This window comes from Schistocerca piceifrons, chromosome 2, assembly GCF_021461385.2.
Source record: "Schistocerca piceifrons isolate TAMUIC-IGC-003096 chromosome 2, iqSchPice1.1, whole genome shotgun sequence".
NCBI classification, from domain to species: domain Eukaryota; kingdom Metazoa; phylum Arthropoda; class Insecta; order Orthoptera; family Acrididae; genus Schistocerca; species Schistocerca piceifrons.
The window spans coordinates 732,704,485-732,721,218 of record NC_060139.1 but is presented as its reverse complement, the minus strand read 5'-3'; the positions used below and the strand labels follow the sequence as shown (position 1 = coordinate 732,721,218).

The 16,734-nt window shown below is 38.3% G+C and overlaps 2 protein-coding genes across 3 annotated transcripts in view; one reads left to right on the top strand and one right to left on the bottom strand.

Moving 5' to 3' along the window:
- Window positions 1–2,612, bottom strand: part of LOC124777302 (EF-hand domain-containing protein 1-like) — a 203,751-nt gene extending 201,139 nt beyond the window's left edge. The window contains exon 1 of the mRNA XM_047252653.1: window positions 2,487–2,612. Coding sequence (XP_047108609.1) covers window positions 2,487–2,534 — 48 coding nt within the window. The 5' untranslated portion in view covers window positions 2,535–2,612. The remainder of the gene's footprint in view (window positions 1–2,486) is intronic.
- A 228-nt stretch (window positions 2,613–2,840) lies between these two features.
- LOC124777387 (pseudouridine-5'-phosphate glycosidase-like) overlaps window positions 2,841–16,734 on the top strand; it is a 143,611-nt gene continuing 129,717 nt past the window's right edge. For both annotated transcript variants that reach the window (XM_047252778.1, XM_047252779.1), the window contains exon 1: window positions 2,841–2,961. The gene's annotated coding sequence lies outside the window, so the exon portion shown is untranslated. The remainder of the gene's footprint in view (window positions 2,962–16,734) is intronic.

Below are 16,734 nucleotides of genomic sequence, written 5' to 3'. Positions count from 1 at the left end.
TGACTACTTTCATAAATGCAAGAAATAAACAGTAACCTTTAGGAATAATCTTCCTCCAACAGTATTCATGTAAATGGCCTTGCAACACTGAAATCCTTCTCTTTCCCCGCCCGACAACAGATTTTACAGTTCCCCAATACCCCTCGATAGTATTAGTACATGCCCTCATCTTATAATCTTTAAATGAATATTGTTGAATATTGTGATTCACGACCAAATGGTGATAACCCCTTTCACGCAACCCCTTGTACGAAGCAAACCCAGTTACAGAATCTTCTTCAATGTCTAGACTTCCTTTGTCCGATTTGGTACAACCCTAAATACATCAGCACAATCTTCTCCAGAAACTACTACTCCAAAAACCCAAAGCCCAACAACCTCGTTCCCCCTTTCATATTTTCTCTTTACAAAATGTGACTCATCTACATCGACTATAACCCCTGCACCCCCCCTCCTCCCCCAATGACCCCCTATACATTATAAATTCCCCGCAGACGTCTCTACAAAACGAGAACCAGTCGATTACTGTGCCACACGAAACCCCTGCTGCGTGCATGACAGATTTGCAAGATTATTCATAGCACAAATAGTAGGTTAGCAAGACAATTACTTCTAAATTCAGCCTTGATCCTTCGAACCACGTCCCCTGCGTATGGATCTCCGTATGTTATTTTTTTTTGCACCTCCACATGTATTCGTCGGAAATTCGTGATGACGCAACCTTCGTCAAAACCATATAATTTCCACAGACACTGTGCTTGCAAAATTCAGCAATGACGTCCAATGATTGCAAAAATTTCATAGTTGATTTACGGTCACTCATTTTCTGAAGTAGAATTTTAGCAGTAAAAACAAGTGACTCATCCATCAAGACTTTATAAATCACGACTACTTATAAATCACGACTACTTTCATGCCGAAAGCAAATTACGAAATGAAAACAAAACAATCAACATCGAAGTTTTAATGTACTCGCATAACGAGGAAATCCAGAGAAATCATTTAACGTTCGTCGACAGCAATCTGCGCCACAAACCAAATAACATCACACATTACGTCATTGGTCAAAGCCGACGGGTGGTATCGGACACTAGAATCGACCCATTTTGCCAGAAGGGAAGCGTGTCCAGATGGCCTATGCTGTTAAGACAATCAGTCAGGTTAAGCAGGAGATCCTAGTTCGAGTCCTGGTCGAGCACAGATTTTCATTCTGCATCATCGAATTATTTTGATACCCGATTGCGACTGGCATCGGTCTTTCCTTCGAAAAGTGGAGACTGATTCATATTTGTCGGGATATGGAAAAATGCCATTTACAAAAGCATTGCCACCCCTTCCCTCCCCTCCATACTACTTATTGTGCTGTAATTCGCAGTGACTTCATGTGAGATCTGTATGTAGATCCTATAAGAGTTTCAGCAGAATTGGGGAGGGTCAAGTGGGGACACTTAGGCAGCTTGACATTTACCCTGCATGTACTAAATACATGCCACTGGTCTTTGTGCTTATGAGGGCAAGTGTCGCAATAATAATGCAATTACTATCACTAACATCGCTAGTACAAAGCACACTCAACATCCACATTATGGTCGCACAATTTGTATTGTGGGCATGCCACATTGCATAAAAAACCTCTAAAATAACAATGACACATGAACTGTGTAATAAAGGCTACCATGAACGTAAGCAACACGAATGATAATTTTTTAGTCGTAATCTGGATTGTGTATTCATATTCGTACTTGTTTACTTCAGGGAAATGTATTATCTGTTTTACTTTTTTTTAACGAAAAGAACATAGTGAATGTATAGTCTTTCTCTCTCACGTCCCACTATGGTCACTGACTGCTCGACAATTCTCTACCAATCATATTTCTTTTCCTTCGGCATCTGTGTGGTGGGTCTCTTGGATTTCAAAATCAACTATGATATTTATATCCTTGTATCAGCAACATTAATTCTCTTCAGACCTCTCCATTGCTCACGCAAATAATGTCAACAACAATACTAGACAAGCTTTCTTTATCTGCTAGAGGAGATGGAGAGGACGCGAGCTGGCTTTGATGGTTCGCTAAAAGTCTGGCAATCAGCGAAACACGACCAGAGGCGAATGCGATCCGAACACCACCGAATGCCGTTTGCTCACGTGACCCCCTAAAATTTACAACACCAGAGATAATTCTCGTTCGCTTTTGGACGTTAGTTAGTGTTCGCTTCTGTCTAAACGAGGCTAATACGCAAACTGCGTAGTCCTGTGGAAAGGTAGCTAATATGGTCTCGAATCCTACAGGCGTACATTAACAAATTACAAAGTCTACGAGAAAAATGATAAACGAAGATATGAAATTCAGTTTTATTGATTCAGCATAAAGTGTTGAAATCGTTCTAAGAGTTGGAAAATAATAGTATTAACCTCCCATGATGTGTTAATCAGTATTAATGAAGAAACGCTATGTAATGATAAAGTTTTCGTCTTTGTAACTCACCGTAGGATCTCCGAATGTGTATCCTGGTAGAAGAGGCAAACCTTCCATTTAAAAGAAAAAAACTATTACTTTTCACCCGAATAGAAAAAAAGAAAAATATCACTTCCCTCTTCTGTCATAAACTCCTACGTGACCTCTCTGTATTTATATTTCAACTTCGGTTGCTATGGTAATATTTGTACGTCAGTGCTCTTTGGATTGTCCACCATTGTGTTGTTGGACAAGATGAGATTAATCGCTAAAGCAACAAATACAATAATTTATGGAATACTACATTAAATAATAAGAAAATGCAGTTTTTGTATCCCTATTGCTTCCTTTCACAAAGTGTCGTACCAGAGTACTGGTGAAAGATTTACACGTGCTGTTTACACTTATCTTGTTTGTCAGGGTTTTCGCGAGTGTCATTCTGCGGCTCGAAAGCATCTGTACGAAGATTTGCAGAGGAATTTGCATATCTTTTAAGGTTATTGAAGTACGTATTATCGCAATATAATAGTGAGTCTCCTTCATTGCAGGTCAATTAATTTCGAAAGATGCAACATAACATTTTGAATTTCATGTAGAGTTAGTAGCACCCGGCAGAGGGTTGTCTGTGTTTTTAGCTACCTTTCGAGTACTTGGTTTGACTACCGTTTACCATTGTAAATGGTAGTTTTTATATTTCTTCCATGATGATGATATGAGACCTCTAAAATTATTATATAAATTTTTTCTACTATTGCAAATGTGTCTGAAGCCAAATTTGTTAGCGTGATTTTCGGTGCCTTTGATATCTCCATCTGACGTTTTTTTCTGTCGTGTCTGTTGACGATATAGCCGTTAGTTTTACAGGACAGGGCGACATTATTACCAAACCACCAATAACTGTATTGTTTTATACTCTTTGTGAAACTCATGGTGCAGTGATGACCCCTTATTTTACATGTCGCACGATTTTACAGTAAACGTCAAAGTTGGAGAAGAAACTGGACTGCTTGCCAAGCACAGCCAAACCACTGAACACCCAGCTTGAGCTCACCTTCGACTTTTCCTCAGTGCATTTCTATACAGAATTTTGTATTAGTGATAACTGACAGTATAATTGCCATAAGCAGAAGTTCCGTGCGACTTAGAAATGGGCATAGCCAATAAATGATAATCCTTGGAACAAGTGTTTATGTCCTCTGAAATGAAGGAGGGAACGGGATGAAATTGTGTTGTTCCAAGGGAAGCATGAAAGTTCCCAGATCAGTGGAGAGACATCACAAGAGCATGAAATAAATTAATATTGAAATTTGGGAAACTGAACATATTACCTATCTTTAATATTTGGAGTGTCAGTAACTAATAGGTCTGAGATGAGGAAAGAATATAGGGCCAACAAGAACTTAAAATATGGTAGAGGGGATGGTGGACAGAACTAGCAAAGGAAAGAGAAGGAAATGTGCAGAATACACGAGATATAATTGGAAAATGAATAAATCTGAGAGAATATGACTTGTCCATGGCAGAAAGTTTTCTAAAGTAGTTGCAAATATAAAATGAAGCTATAAGGTAGCTCCTTCACATGTGAAGATGGCTTTGTAATCAGTTAGTATATGCGTTTGCTGGAAACGTAACCCCTACACAAAGGTGTGCACATACAGGGCAACTTGGTGGAAGTATGCAAAAATTCAACAGAACATAGGAGATGCTTCACTAAGCATTTTAAAATAGAAAACTTGGCAGACTGGAAAGCAAAATTAAGAAGATAAGAACTTGAACATGGCTTGCTACTTCACTGCCCTCAATTAATTATTCTTTGTTGCTTCATCCTAATTCCATCTACATCTGGATTTATCTTCTTCTCTTGGTCTGGTATCATAATTGCACATGCCAGGCAATAGGGCTCCCTCATCCAATTCTGAGCTGAATAAATATAGCACCGAGATGGTGGTTGATAGAGTTCAGCGTGCGTGCTGCAGCCACATTCTTTTGTGGATAACTAGGGAGACATCTTCGAACAATGCAGGTGAAACATTTTGTAGGAAATGATGGGTATGTGATTGTTCAAGCAGTGTGGTAGGAAGTGTGGTGCAGTGAGATGGTTTATGATGCTAACTCAGACAGTTACAGAAATTTGCACATTGGGGTGTATGATGACTACAGTTTTAGGATTCCGTTGATCAGACACATGGCTATGCTTGCTCTCCACAAAAAATATAGCAACTGAATTAGGACTGGGCTATAAATAGTATTAATTGGAGGAAAAATTGTTCAGTGACAACTTGCTAAAGGATGGTTCCATGAGTAACAGAATGACACTTGGTGATTGTTTTTACACTTTCAGCATAGAAAAGATCAAGAATCATGATGAAAGACAAAAAAATTAAAATTTTATTTTTTTCATAAGCAAAGGAACACAATTTATTTAATTTAATTGTTTAAGTCTCATTCAAATAATGATGCTGATGTAAAATAAACTTTTTTGTAATGGAATGACATAGGCCTAATTCAGACATGCATATTGTTCTCATTTATAATGGACCAATAATTCAGCTCACCCGTTTGCTATAAAAGTTCACAAAAATTATATTGTGATGAGGAATATATTGGAAACAAAATGGCATAGAAGATAAATGCATTAAATTAATATTTTACTAACAAAAAAAAAGTTGCTGGTATTGGAATGATACTTAACAGTAACAGAATGACACTTTCACTGGAAAATTAACAGTTTTATTCTGCATTGGGGATTGGGTAGGGAAAATGGTACTTATCCTGTGATCTATAGTAGGTGCAGCTAGTTTCTCTTCAATTTGGTCTTCTTTACTCAACATTTCTCTTCCTTTGAGGGAAATGTAAATATCTTTCCATTTGCATAATTCTTTCTAAGAAATGAAATTTCATAACCATCGACAACGTAAATCACCTGCTCCACAAAAAAATCTTGATCTGTTTCTTCCACCATACGAAACCAGAGCAAAATCTCATTGATGCAAGGCTGTATGACTGATCAGGTTTCTGAATTTCCTTTGGCAGAAAATCGCTTTTTAAATTGTGCACAAACCCCTGGGGAGATAGCGAGTAATGCTGGTACTCAGTAATATATGGAGTGATAGGTGTAAGAGCAGGGTCTGCTCTATTGGAACTATTTACATTCACATTTGATCTAATTCCTTCTTATTCTCTGCAATTTGCAAGGCAGAGGTATAAAAACTGTTTATACCACGACATCTTTTATATGCAATTTTTGCAAAGTCCTCAGCTCCAGATAGTATGTGTTTCCCATCTTAGCAGATATTCCAGACTGCATGCTTTACAGTTCCACAAATCCTATACATGACACTTTTGCATACATGTGATGTGGCAAAGAAGACACATGAAATATTTATTTCATTGCATTCTCTGATGTCAAGTTGGCAAATAGGAAACACTGCTTAAATTAACTGGCTGCACCACCACTCATAAATGTGATGGGTTATACCTCTGGGTTCATGGATATAACATGTTCTATAGTCTTACTTAGGAAAGCATGCACTGAATATTTATTATGATCAAGTTCATCACTTCAAAAATGGTTCAAATGGCTCTGAGCACTACGGGACTTAACATCGGAGGTCATCAGTCCCCTAGAACTTAGAACTACTTAAACATAACTAACCTAAGGACATCACACACATCCATGCCCGAGGCAGGATCCGAATCTGCGACCGTAGCGGTTGCGCTGTTCCAGACTGAAGCGCCTAGAACCCCTCGGCCACAGCGGCTGGCAGTTCATCACTAACAACAACACAAGAATTACATCATTTTGTGAGTCCCAAACATATACTGTAAACAAAGTGATTTGTGGTTTTGACAAATGGGCATTCTGGACTTCATTCTGCAGTTGAAAAGTATAATCTTCTGCACTACGATGTCGTTCTTGTTTGCAGAATTCTTTTTGTTTTAAAAAAATTTGATTCTTGTCTTTTAATAAATGTATATTGTAAGAATTGGGATAGAATGTTTGAAAGAGCATCAAGACTCTGACCAACATTACCATGAATCTCTGTCAGAGTGATTCGCTGGTTCATTGTTTGCCATCGGGTCCATTTGATCAGTGTCTTCATTAAGTTGTCATCCAAAGAATACTTATCTTTCAAAGGTACATTTCCACATTTTGACATCATGCAAACTTCTTTCTCTTGATAGCAGACTATTCTGCTCATGAAGTTAGGAAATGTGGTTTTTGCTTGTGGAACAACTTTCAAAAGTAGCTTTTCATTCTTGTGGTACCAGCAGACACACACATTGTGTGGTGTATCCTGTAAGATGCACACGAACTTTGGCCTCAGTACACAGAACCTGGATAATTTTATTGGCACGTCAGAGAATTCCTCTTGATATATAACATGTGCTTTGTTCAAGGTCCTGATCATGTACCTCTTCTGCATTTCTTTTTTCCACCTTTCTTATCCTTCATTATCACATAATCTTTCATTTCAGGAGTTTGCCATGAAATGTTATCGCGAACATAAAAAGTAGCAACAGCTTCTCCTGTTCCTGGATTTAAGTGTTGAATCTGATTTTTCACCTGTTGTTAGTTTACTAAAACTCCACGAGGAGCAGCTAATTCCAAGACAACTTTCTTGGACTTCTAGGTAAACAAGTTTCCACACGTTTATCTGCTTTCCTTAATGTAGCTGGAGATTTATATGGACTATTGGTGTGGTTGATGCAAGCATCACCACCAGTGCCTTCACTGCTGTCTCTAACTTTGTTTCTGAATTTTCTTTGATTAAGTTTCTCTTTTTATCTTTGCTTCTTAAGTTGAGCAGCAGTTAAACTTTACCATTTCAATCTATTCCTTTCCCTGTCCTTTTTCTTAATCTCATCTCTTAATCCTTTCCCTAAGAGTCATTTCCGATATTCTCTAATTTTCTCAGCTGATGTGTGATGCATAATAACAGCCGTAAAAATGAAATATGTTGTTTGAGAATTGTTGTGGAAACAGTGTAATTGTTAGAAATAAACCAATATCTATTTCAAATGAAAAATTCTATTCAGTATAGTGAACTTCTAATGACACAATACATAAAAATGTCTCTATTATTTAGGCATATTACATAGTGACCTTCAAAGACAATCAACAATCTGCTGCAGTAGATAGGAAGTCAGTAACTCCTTTTCTATAGGCAATATTGAGATTTTCTTATAATTTGGCATTGCTATTGCTTCCCAGAGAAAGCATGGGTTATAGAAGAAGAAATACAGTTTAAAAAAATTATTAACTCCATTCTAGATGTTGTATGCAGCCATTTAGTCATTTCATTGTAATCTTTACTAAAGAAGCTTATTAATTAACCTTTCTTCAGTTACTCTTCAGGCTCACTGAAAATAAGTTTCTTCTCTCTGAAAAGTACTTTCTTGGCTTGTGGGACTTCCAATTTTTACTAGCAGTATAGCCAGCATACAAAATTGCAGTATAGTCAGCATATAAATGTATTTGACCTACAAAATCTTAAACAAATGTCAGTCAAATACAGTTATAAACTTATTGTCATTCTGTTACTCCATTTATGTCATTCTGTTACTCCATTTATGTCATTCTGTTACTGCATGTGTGTCATTCCGTTACCATTGCAAGTTATTGTTTATAATGAATATTTTTTCTCTGCTATGGGACTTTTATCTATCTCATAAATCTGTATTTGTATGCCTATAAAATTACATTAACCCTGAAAAACAAATTTCAGGATTTTTTTGGTGACTGAATGACGGGAGGTACCAATAAAAATTAAATGAGACTGGGGACTTTCCTAATTAAATAAAATCAATATAAGCTACCAAAATGGGCTGGCTTAAAATACTTGTAAAGTTTTTCAGGTCTATTCTGTTAGTAAATTATTGTACAATGTGTCATTGTAGTACTTTTAAACTAATTTCTTAGAGGGTCTAGAAGCTGAGTTTTAGGCAAGCTATAAAGCCAGTTGTTCAGTTCCAGCAGTTCTTAACATTAAAATGAAGCTTCAGATGAAGAAATTTTGTGTTTCAGATAACAGAAGTGGGAATCAGATTTGTAATAAGAATATTTTTAATTTTTAGGGTTTGTGTCCATGTTCTCATGGAACAGCCCTAAAGTAACCATGGGCAGCCATGTATTGTAAAGTGAAGCACCATTTTACATGGGATTACCTCAAACCACAGACTTACTGGAGATGATAAGAACTTACTTAGACTTACAAGGAACAGTTGGTGTTTATTTTCAAGCATCTGCCAAGTTGGGTTTCTCAACATTTCAGTGATATGCTCATGGGAGTCAAACAAAATACTGCCTCCACCTGACTGACTTCTTCCCTGGCTTTCAGGATAATATGTGAGAAAAACAAGAATTAGGTTTTGGGTGACCAGTGTTTTTGAAATCCATGCTGGGTGGAATGAAGGAGGTTATTCATATATTCATTTCAAAGTACATCATTATGTTTGAGCACAGAATGTGTTCCAAGATCCTATAACAATGGATGGTAGTGCTATTAGAGGATAGTTTTGTTGATCACTTCTGTTACTGTTATTGTACACACATGAGACCTCAGCTTTGTTCCAACTAAACATAGAGATAATACTGTTAAGAGAGGTGTTAACTATTCTGCAGTTTCTGTGTAGAACCTAACAGGGTGCCATTGGAGCTTGTATATTTTTTGCAGTTTCCCTTGTTTCTCAGTGCCGTTGACACTAACATCAGCATCACTCATGTGTACAGTTATGTGATAATTAAACTGGGGCTGTAGTTGTGAATTTTCCTATGTAAAGGAACATCTGAGAATCATATCAGAGGGATTAAGCAGATAAAGAAGAGAGAGGGGAGAGTCTCAGTAGAAATGATAACTTGAAGTATTTAATCTTACAGACATATGGAGACTGCAAAGAGAAACAGTTAAAGAAATTGTATGTTCAGGAATTGAGGGACTTTGTAAATGCTGACATGACTGTACCTATGTCTATTGAAGATCTGGTGAAGTGAATGAGGAAATTTACAAATTTATATTTGATAATAATCCTGAGTAGGAAAGTAAAAGAATATGTAGTAAAGAAGAAATAAATAACTGAAACACAAGTGAAGTACTGCAAAAGGCATAATGGATTTGTCGCTTTACACTTCATGCCAGACTATCCTAGGGCTCCAGTTGTTTGCCACTGCAAGCAGTGCTTAGTAATAACTATTCCAAAAGTAAATGATTTTTGTTATCAAACCATTTATAAGTAACATGTTTGAAGAGGAAGATTATGTGACTAGCAAAAAAAGTGCTCACCCACTGATAGTTATTGAAACTGTTGTGATGAAGGCACAAGCTTTGCGATGGTGCCAAGAGCATAGAGACTGGAACAAGGATGAGGGGTGTTGTGTTCTTCTTGAATGAGAGCAAAGTAAGTCTGAGTAGTGATTCTGGATGCACCCCTCATAAGGCAAGAGCGGTGTACAAGTAATGCACATGGGAACATTGTCAAACATTATCGTTTTGGTGGTCCAAGTGTTACAGTGTGGGTAGGCATAACATTGCATGGCTATACTGACCTACAAATCTTTGAACACAGTACACCCACTGGTCGACTTTACTGTGACACGATACCCTTTCCCACATATATGTTTTCAAGGGTGCATTCAGCTGTGACTTCATTTTTATGGATGACAATGTGTGACCGCATTGAACAGCACCAGTGAAGGAGGTCTTGGAATGAGAGGATATTCAGCAAATGGACACGCCTGCTCCTTCTCCCGACTTCAATCCCATTGAGCACCAGTGGGATGCATTGGGAAGACATATTGCAGCACATCCACATGTACCAAAGACAATCCAGTAGTTGTCAACTATGTTGGTGGAGGAATGGAATGCCCTACCGCAAGAATGCTTTACCGACTTTGTAGCCAGCATGGGAGCACACTGTAGAGTTGCATAGCTGTCCATGGGGATCACACACCCAATGGAGATCTAAGTCCTGTCTTCTGTGATGTCCAGGGGACTATCATAAATGATAGTGACTTCAGTCTAATTATTGTCTTTGAGTAAAGTGTCATTTCTATTTGTCTCAACATGTATTTCTTTCAGTTACCTTCTTTATTATACTGCAGCAGTTCTTTCTAAGTATGGTCCAAGTTTCATCGAGCTATGTTACTTGGCAGTGACACATGATGCAAAAGTTATTTTTGCCCTTAAGTTTTGCACACCAGCAACATTTCATTTCAGGCAAATACCTTAATGCTTCCATATAAAAGAACAGTATTTATTTCTAAAGTTCATCTCATTTCCAATAACATGTTTTCATCATCAGTGTACGAGTTTTGGGAAGTCTAGTCATCTCCAATGTAGGACAACAATCTGCGGAATACTTATACCTGCATCCAAGTAGGTATTTCCTCTCACTAAGTTGCCATGACTGCCACACCATGCCACACATATTCCCTCAATATGGCTCATCACATCCACAATAAAAACAAAACAAGTATACAATATATTCACATTTAATCTAGATGTAGTATTTTATGTTATTATTTTATTACTATATAAATAACTTTTGTTGAGAGTGACATCCATCGGTAAGAATGTATTGGGATACGAATGACTCCTCTGGAGTGATATATATTTATCACTGATGGGATGCACGGTCTGGCTGTTGGTTATACATCCAACATTAAATCAGTAGGGATCATTGTTTCATGACACTGGTGTAAATAAAATAAAAGTCAATTGCTCATAGATTATGGAACCATTGGTGTAGATAGTTCCAGAGTTGGTGTAGGCATTGCAAACTGAGTGAAATAGTCACTGTAAGGTTGCTCGATTACTGTTCTCCTTTGACCTGTTGATCAGATGTAGACACATTTTGGGGCACATTGCCTTAAAGAAGGCTACAATGTCACTTATAAGTATAGTATTCTATAAAAGCTTCACATGTAGGGCTTCCAAGAATGTTGTTTTCCATCTTATGATCTGTTTTGCTTCAGTCGTATTTCAAATATTAAGTCTGGGAAGTCCTATCTGACTAGTTTGAATGGGAGAATGGTCTCCCTCAAGAAATCAACCTAAGTGTTTTTGCTCCCATCATCAGTAGCAAAATGTCCATGACGAGGAAGCCAGTACAGTGCTCATCATCTGTAGATTATTTCACAACATTTTGCCCTTTCTGCAATCCCACAACAGCAGTTTATCAGTAACAACTGACAACAGAGAGATTGGAGGAGTGGATTGCACATACAAACTTCTTAGCATAAGAGATGATATATGTGGACTTAACCATTCATGATGTGTATTTAGTCCACCTACAATGACAATGAGAAATACCGTTCTGAATATGAAAGTGTCAGTGAAGTTCTTGAGTTGCTTATTTCATTATAAACTGACATTCCTATCATACCTAACATATAAAAATGAGGCTATCAGAGGCACTATATATTTTAAAGTAGCTTAGTGACAGGTCACAAGGAACAGAGTATGTTGGCTCTAGTTTTACAACACTTTCACCTTTTGGATCACAGGTTTGTGGATCAGTGTGGCCTACACGCCTAAAGACCATAGATGCTAACCAAGAAGGAAATTAGACTGGTAGCCGTTCCTAACCTCTGTGCAGACATTGGTAATTTGTCACTCTCCATACAATAACAGCTACTCATGGTACATCGTATGTGTATGTACTTCTCTGATCCACTATTTTTCCACCAGGCTGAATGACCAAACATGACAATGGCACATGCACACCATCGGTGAGTGACCAATCTATTTGGAAACTGTGCAGAAGGAGACAGGGTGCGTATACAGTGTGCACCAGGTTCATGTTGTCAAGGTGGTGGAGTTGGCTTCTACCTTGGTATTTAAAGAGGCACAGAGCTATTTTCAGTCATCTGGAAAAGAAGGGGGTTTAATTTATAGAACAATGAGTTTGTGCTGAAAAGTAATGCCTCCAAATTTTTTTATTCTGTTTTCATTATCGGTTGAGCTATAACATGCCTTGCATCTTACTCGGTTGACTTTCTTGTTTGCTGATATAAGTTGCAACCCTCAGCCACTAGAGGGCTCCAAGTTGTAATATAGCAATGTGTAATGTAACTATGTTGGTGCTTGAGAAACAATGTGTTATATCAAATTGCCAACTGCAGAAAACATGCTTCCAATTGAAACTCATAGAAGAATGAAAACTGTGCGTGGCGATGATTGTGTTGACACCAGTAATGAGCAACACTGGGTTGTTCATACCTATAACGAAGGAAATGGTGGTGCTAACCTCAGCTTGTGTGACAGAGCTCCAAGAGGATGACAAAGTGTGGCAGTCGATGAGGCAAATTGGAATTGAGTTGATAGACTCATAAGAGAAAGTCGTCGGATAACACAGACACAGCTGACTGGTAAACATGACATATCATAAATGTGGCATAAATGTTATATCATGTGAGCATGCAGAGGTCATCATAGCAGAACTGTGGGACAGAAAACTGTGTGCACGATGGGTGCCCTGAACGATCACTCATGACATGAATCAGGGGGGATTGTACATCTGTGAACAATTTCTTTTGTGTTTTAAAGATGAGGGTGATGGAATCCTTAACAACACTATGACTGGTGATGAAAGCTGAGTGTGTCATTCTGATCCCAAAAACAAGAGAGCATCAATGGAGTTCCACCACAGAGGAGTACCAATGGCAAAAAATGTCAAGACCATGCCATCAATACACTGTTTCTCACACAGTGACCTACTTACGATAACACTACTATGTTACATGCTACAGTTCAGCGTCCCCTAGTGGCACAGGGTTGCAAGTTGCAGCAGTGAAGAGGAAAAGCTGACTGAGTAATATGAATGATGTGTAATACCTCAACTGATATTGAGAACATAGTAAAAAATTGGAGGTATTACTTTTCAGCACACCCCCATGGTTTCAATAATATGTTTTATCAGCACCACAGTTATTTCCTAATTTTCACTGTTGTGGTCATGAAAGGGGGGAGGGGGGGGGGGAACACATTGGCTGCTCAGTGATTTACTTCTTTCATCTCCGTAGGATCTAGTTACAAAATAGATTTAGTTCCTTCGATATGGAGATACATGCGATTACATGCTTCTATTCCATGTGTGCAGTTCTAGCCACATATTACTTAAACCTAATAGAGAAACCATTGAGTACACCTAGGACACTCTCCTATGCCAATACGGTTTTAGAAATGGAGATGATATTCTGCTAGCGCCAATACATGTGGGAATTCATGCCAATGAAATGGCTGATCAGCAGTCAAGATGCTGGCCGGTTTGGCCGAGCGGTTCTAGGCGCTTCAGTTTGGAACCGCGCGACCGCTACGGTTGCAGGTTCGAATTCTGCCTCGGACATGGATGTGTGTGATGTCCTTAGGTTAGTTAGGTTTAAGTAGTTCTAAGTTCTAGGGGACTGATGACCTCAGATGTTAAGTCCCATAGTGCTCCGAGCCATTTGAGCCAGCAGCCAAGAAGACTTGTATAGTAACTGTACTCCAAAATGTAAGGTAATATTACATGCTGTAACCTTACTGTTGAGGGTCTGGATCACATATCTCTGGAAAGAGAAGTGGATGGTAAGCTATGGTCAGTGAAACCCATTATTTGGATATATGAGGGTAATCCCAAAAGTAAGGTATCTTATTTTTTTATAAGTACAGAACTCTGTTTGTGTGGCAGTTGGTCACACTGTTATGAAGAGTGCTTCACACACTGTGTGTAAACATGCGCATGCCATGCTGAGGCGCTCAGTCTTGGCTTGGCAGCCGTTGAGAACGGAACTCCCGTTGGATGTTTCTGAGGAGACAGTGTTGAAGGTTGAGCAAAGCATGTGTGAAGATTGGCAGATCACCCTGGATGATCTCTGCACATTGGTTCCTGAGGTTTCCTGAAGCACTGCTCACAGACTTTTAATGGAAACATTGAACTACCCGAAGGTGTGCGCAAGATGGGTGCCACATATGCTGACTGAGGACCACTTGGGGCAACGAGTTGATGCTTCCCGCGCATTTCTTCACTGCCTTGCAGCTAAACAGGACAACTCTCTTGACTCAATTGTCACGGGTGATGAAACCTGGGCATACCACTTTACACCTGAGACCAATCAACAATCATGCCAGTGGCGGCATCTTTCTTTGCCAAAGTCGCGGAAATTCATTCAAACACAGTCTGCCGGTAAAGTCATGACAATCGTTTTTTGGGATCGGAAAGGGGTATTGCTGGTCGACTTTATGCCCACTGGGACCACAGTTAACACTGACAGGTTCTGCGAGACTCTGAAAAAACTCAGACGGGCAATTCAAAACCGGAGAAGAGGAATGTTGAGCAAGGGCATACACATTCTCCTTGACAACGCTTGCCCACACATCGCTGAGCAAACCATGGCTCTCCTGCAACAGTTTCAATTGAACATAATCACCCACCCACCCTCTAGTCCTGAATTGGCGCCCTGTGACTATCACCTGTTCCCTAAGTTAAAAGAACATTTGGCCGGAAAGCAATTCAGCTCCGATGGCGAGATGAAAGAAGAGGTTCATAACTTTCTGAACAGTATGGTGGCGAGCTGGTATGACATGGGCATACAAAAACTGCCACAGCATCCACAAAAATGCATCGACAGAAATAGTGATTATGTAGAAAAATAGCAGAATGTTCAAACTGTAAACTGATGTAAACCATTATAGAAATAAACAGGTCTATGTACTTATAAAAAATAGGAGACCTTACTTTTGGGCTTACGCTCATATTATGTATCATTACTCACCTTTCATAGGAACCATTCTGGCATTTACATGAAGCGATTTAAGAAAATCATGGAAAACCTAAATCAGGATAGCTGGACAGAGGTTTGAATGATTGCCCTCCTGAATGCGATTAAGTTTGCTAATCACTGTGCCACCTTGCTCGGTAATTTAGTTGGAGATTCTGTACCCTGTCCTGTGTCAAACAGTCACTTGAGAACTGTTCACTAGCATAAATGCTTAGAACCAGGCAAATATAAATGGTGTTAGAAGTCTTGGTCAAACATTGTTATAAATATTGACAGTGACACACTACTCAAAGCTACTGGAATCTCCTAAGAGGCACCATTGCTTTCTTGATTACAGAGTTAGAAAGAGAAAGAGGAAAAGAAAATGTCTTACCAGGCAAGAAATCGTAAAAATAAGTTATATCAAATTTTACCTGAAAACAGGAAAGTAACAGTCATCAGCCGTATGAAATTCACTGGTGGATAGAGGCCCTTCCAGACACTAAAATTTTGATCTTTAAGCACCCATGTTGGTCCTACATGTCTTCTGACACTGTTTAACCACCGCCCATTTTGTTGTATTTCTGATATTTTATTATCTTGGAATCTAGTCAAGTACTTCCTTGATCCATTGATTACATACACTGCCTACTTTACACTGAAAGTCCATGTTTCACAGGCCATAAGACAAAATTGGTAATGTGCGCTGACTATAAGTGACTATAAATCTGACATTCCTTCTGGAATGTCTTTGTTTTTATTTTTAATTATCAGTATTTCTGATTTGTCTCTTCAACTAGAGATACATGTAAATAAATGTTGAATGCTTGCAAAATTTTTGCTTCATTGTTAATTACTGTTCCATCTGCTCTCCTAAGTGATGAAGCATGATGTGTACCTAACATCAATTTCCCTCTTTTCTTTTGTCCGTATTCTTACCGTTTTCAAATATTTCTTTGTGATAAGATGCAATGAAAATTTAACAATAGATACAATTGAATTCAGCAAGAGTATGAACAAAACTAAAGAAAAACTGAGATTGGTAGTGATCACATTTTATTGATGGCAGATGGCACTGTAACTAGTAACTGAGAGGAAACTACAATAATTCTAAGATTTTAAAAATATTTGTGTAGGTGATGAGATGAATCAGAAATACAGATAGTTAATAATGAAAACTGTTAAATTCCAAAGTAAAACCAGATGATATGTATAAATCTAAATGAGGGATGAAGAAAGTGAATGGTCTGGAGATTGTCATTTTAGTAGAAATGGTTGAAGCCATGGAGAGAGAGGGGAGAGGGTAATATAACAGGAACTTGTCAAAATTTTTGCAAAATATCTGTAGAGAAACAAAATTCCTCTAAACAGGGATAGTGCTCTAATTATTATAATTCACAAGAGAGCTGACAAACTCATAAAAACTGCAGAACTATTAGACTCCTCTCTTTAGTGTACTAGAAATTCACCAAAATTATTAGCATCTATACAGAAGAAAATATTTTTATCACACGAAGGAACATGCTGACTTTACAGTTA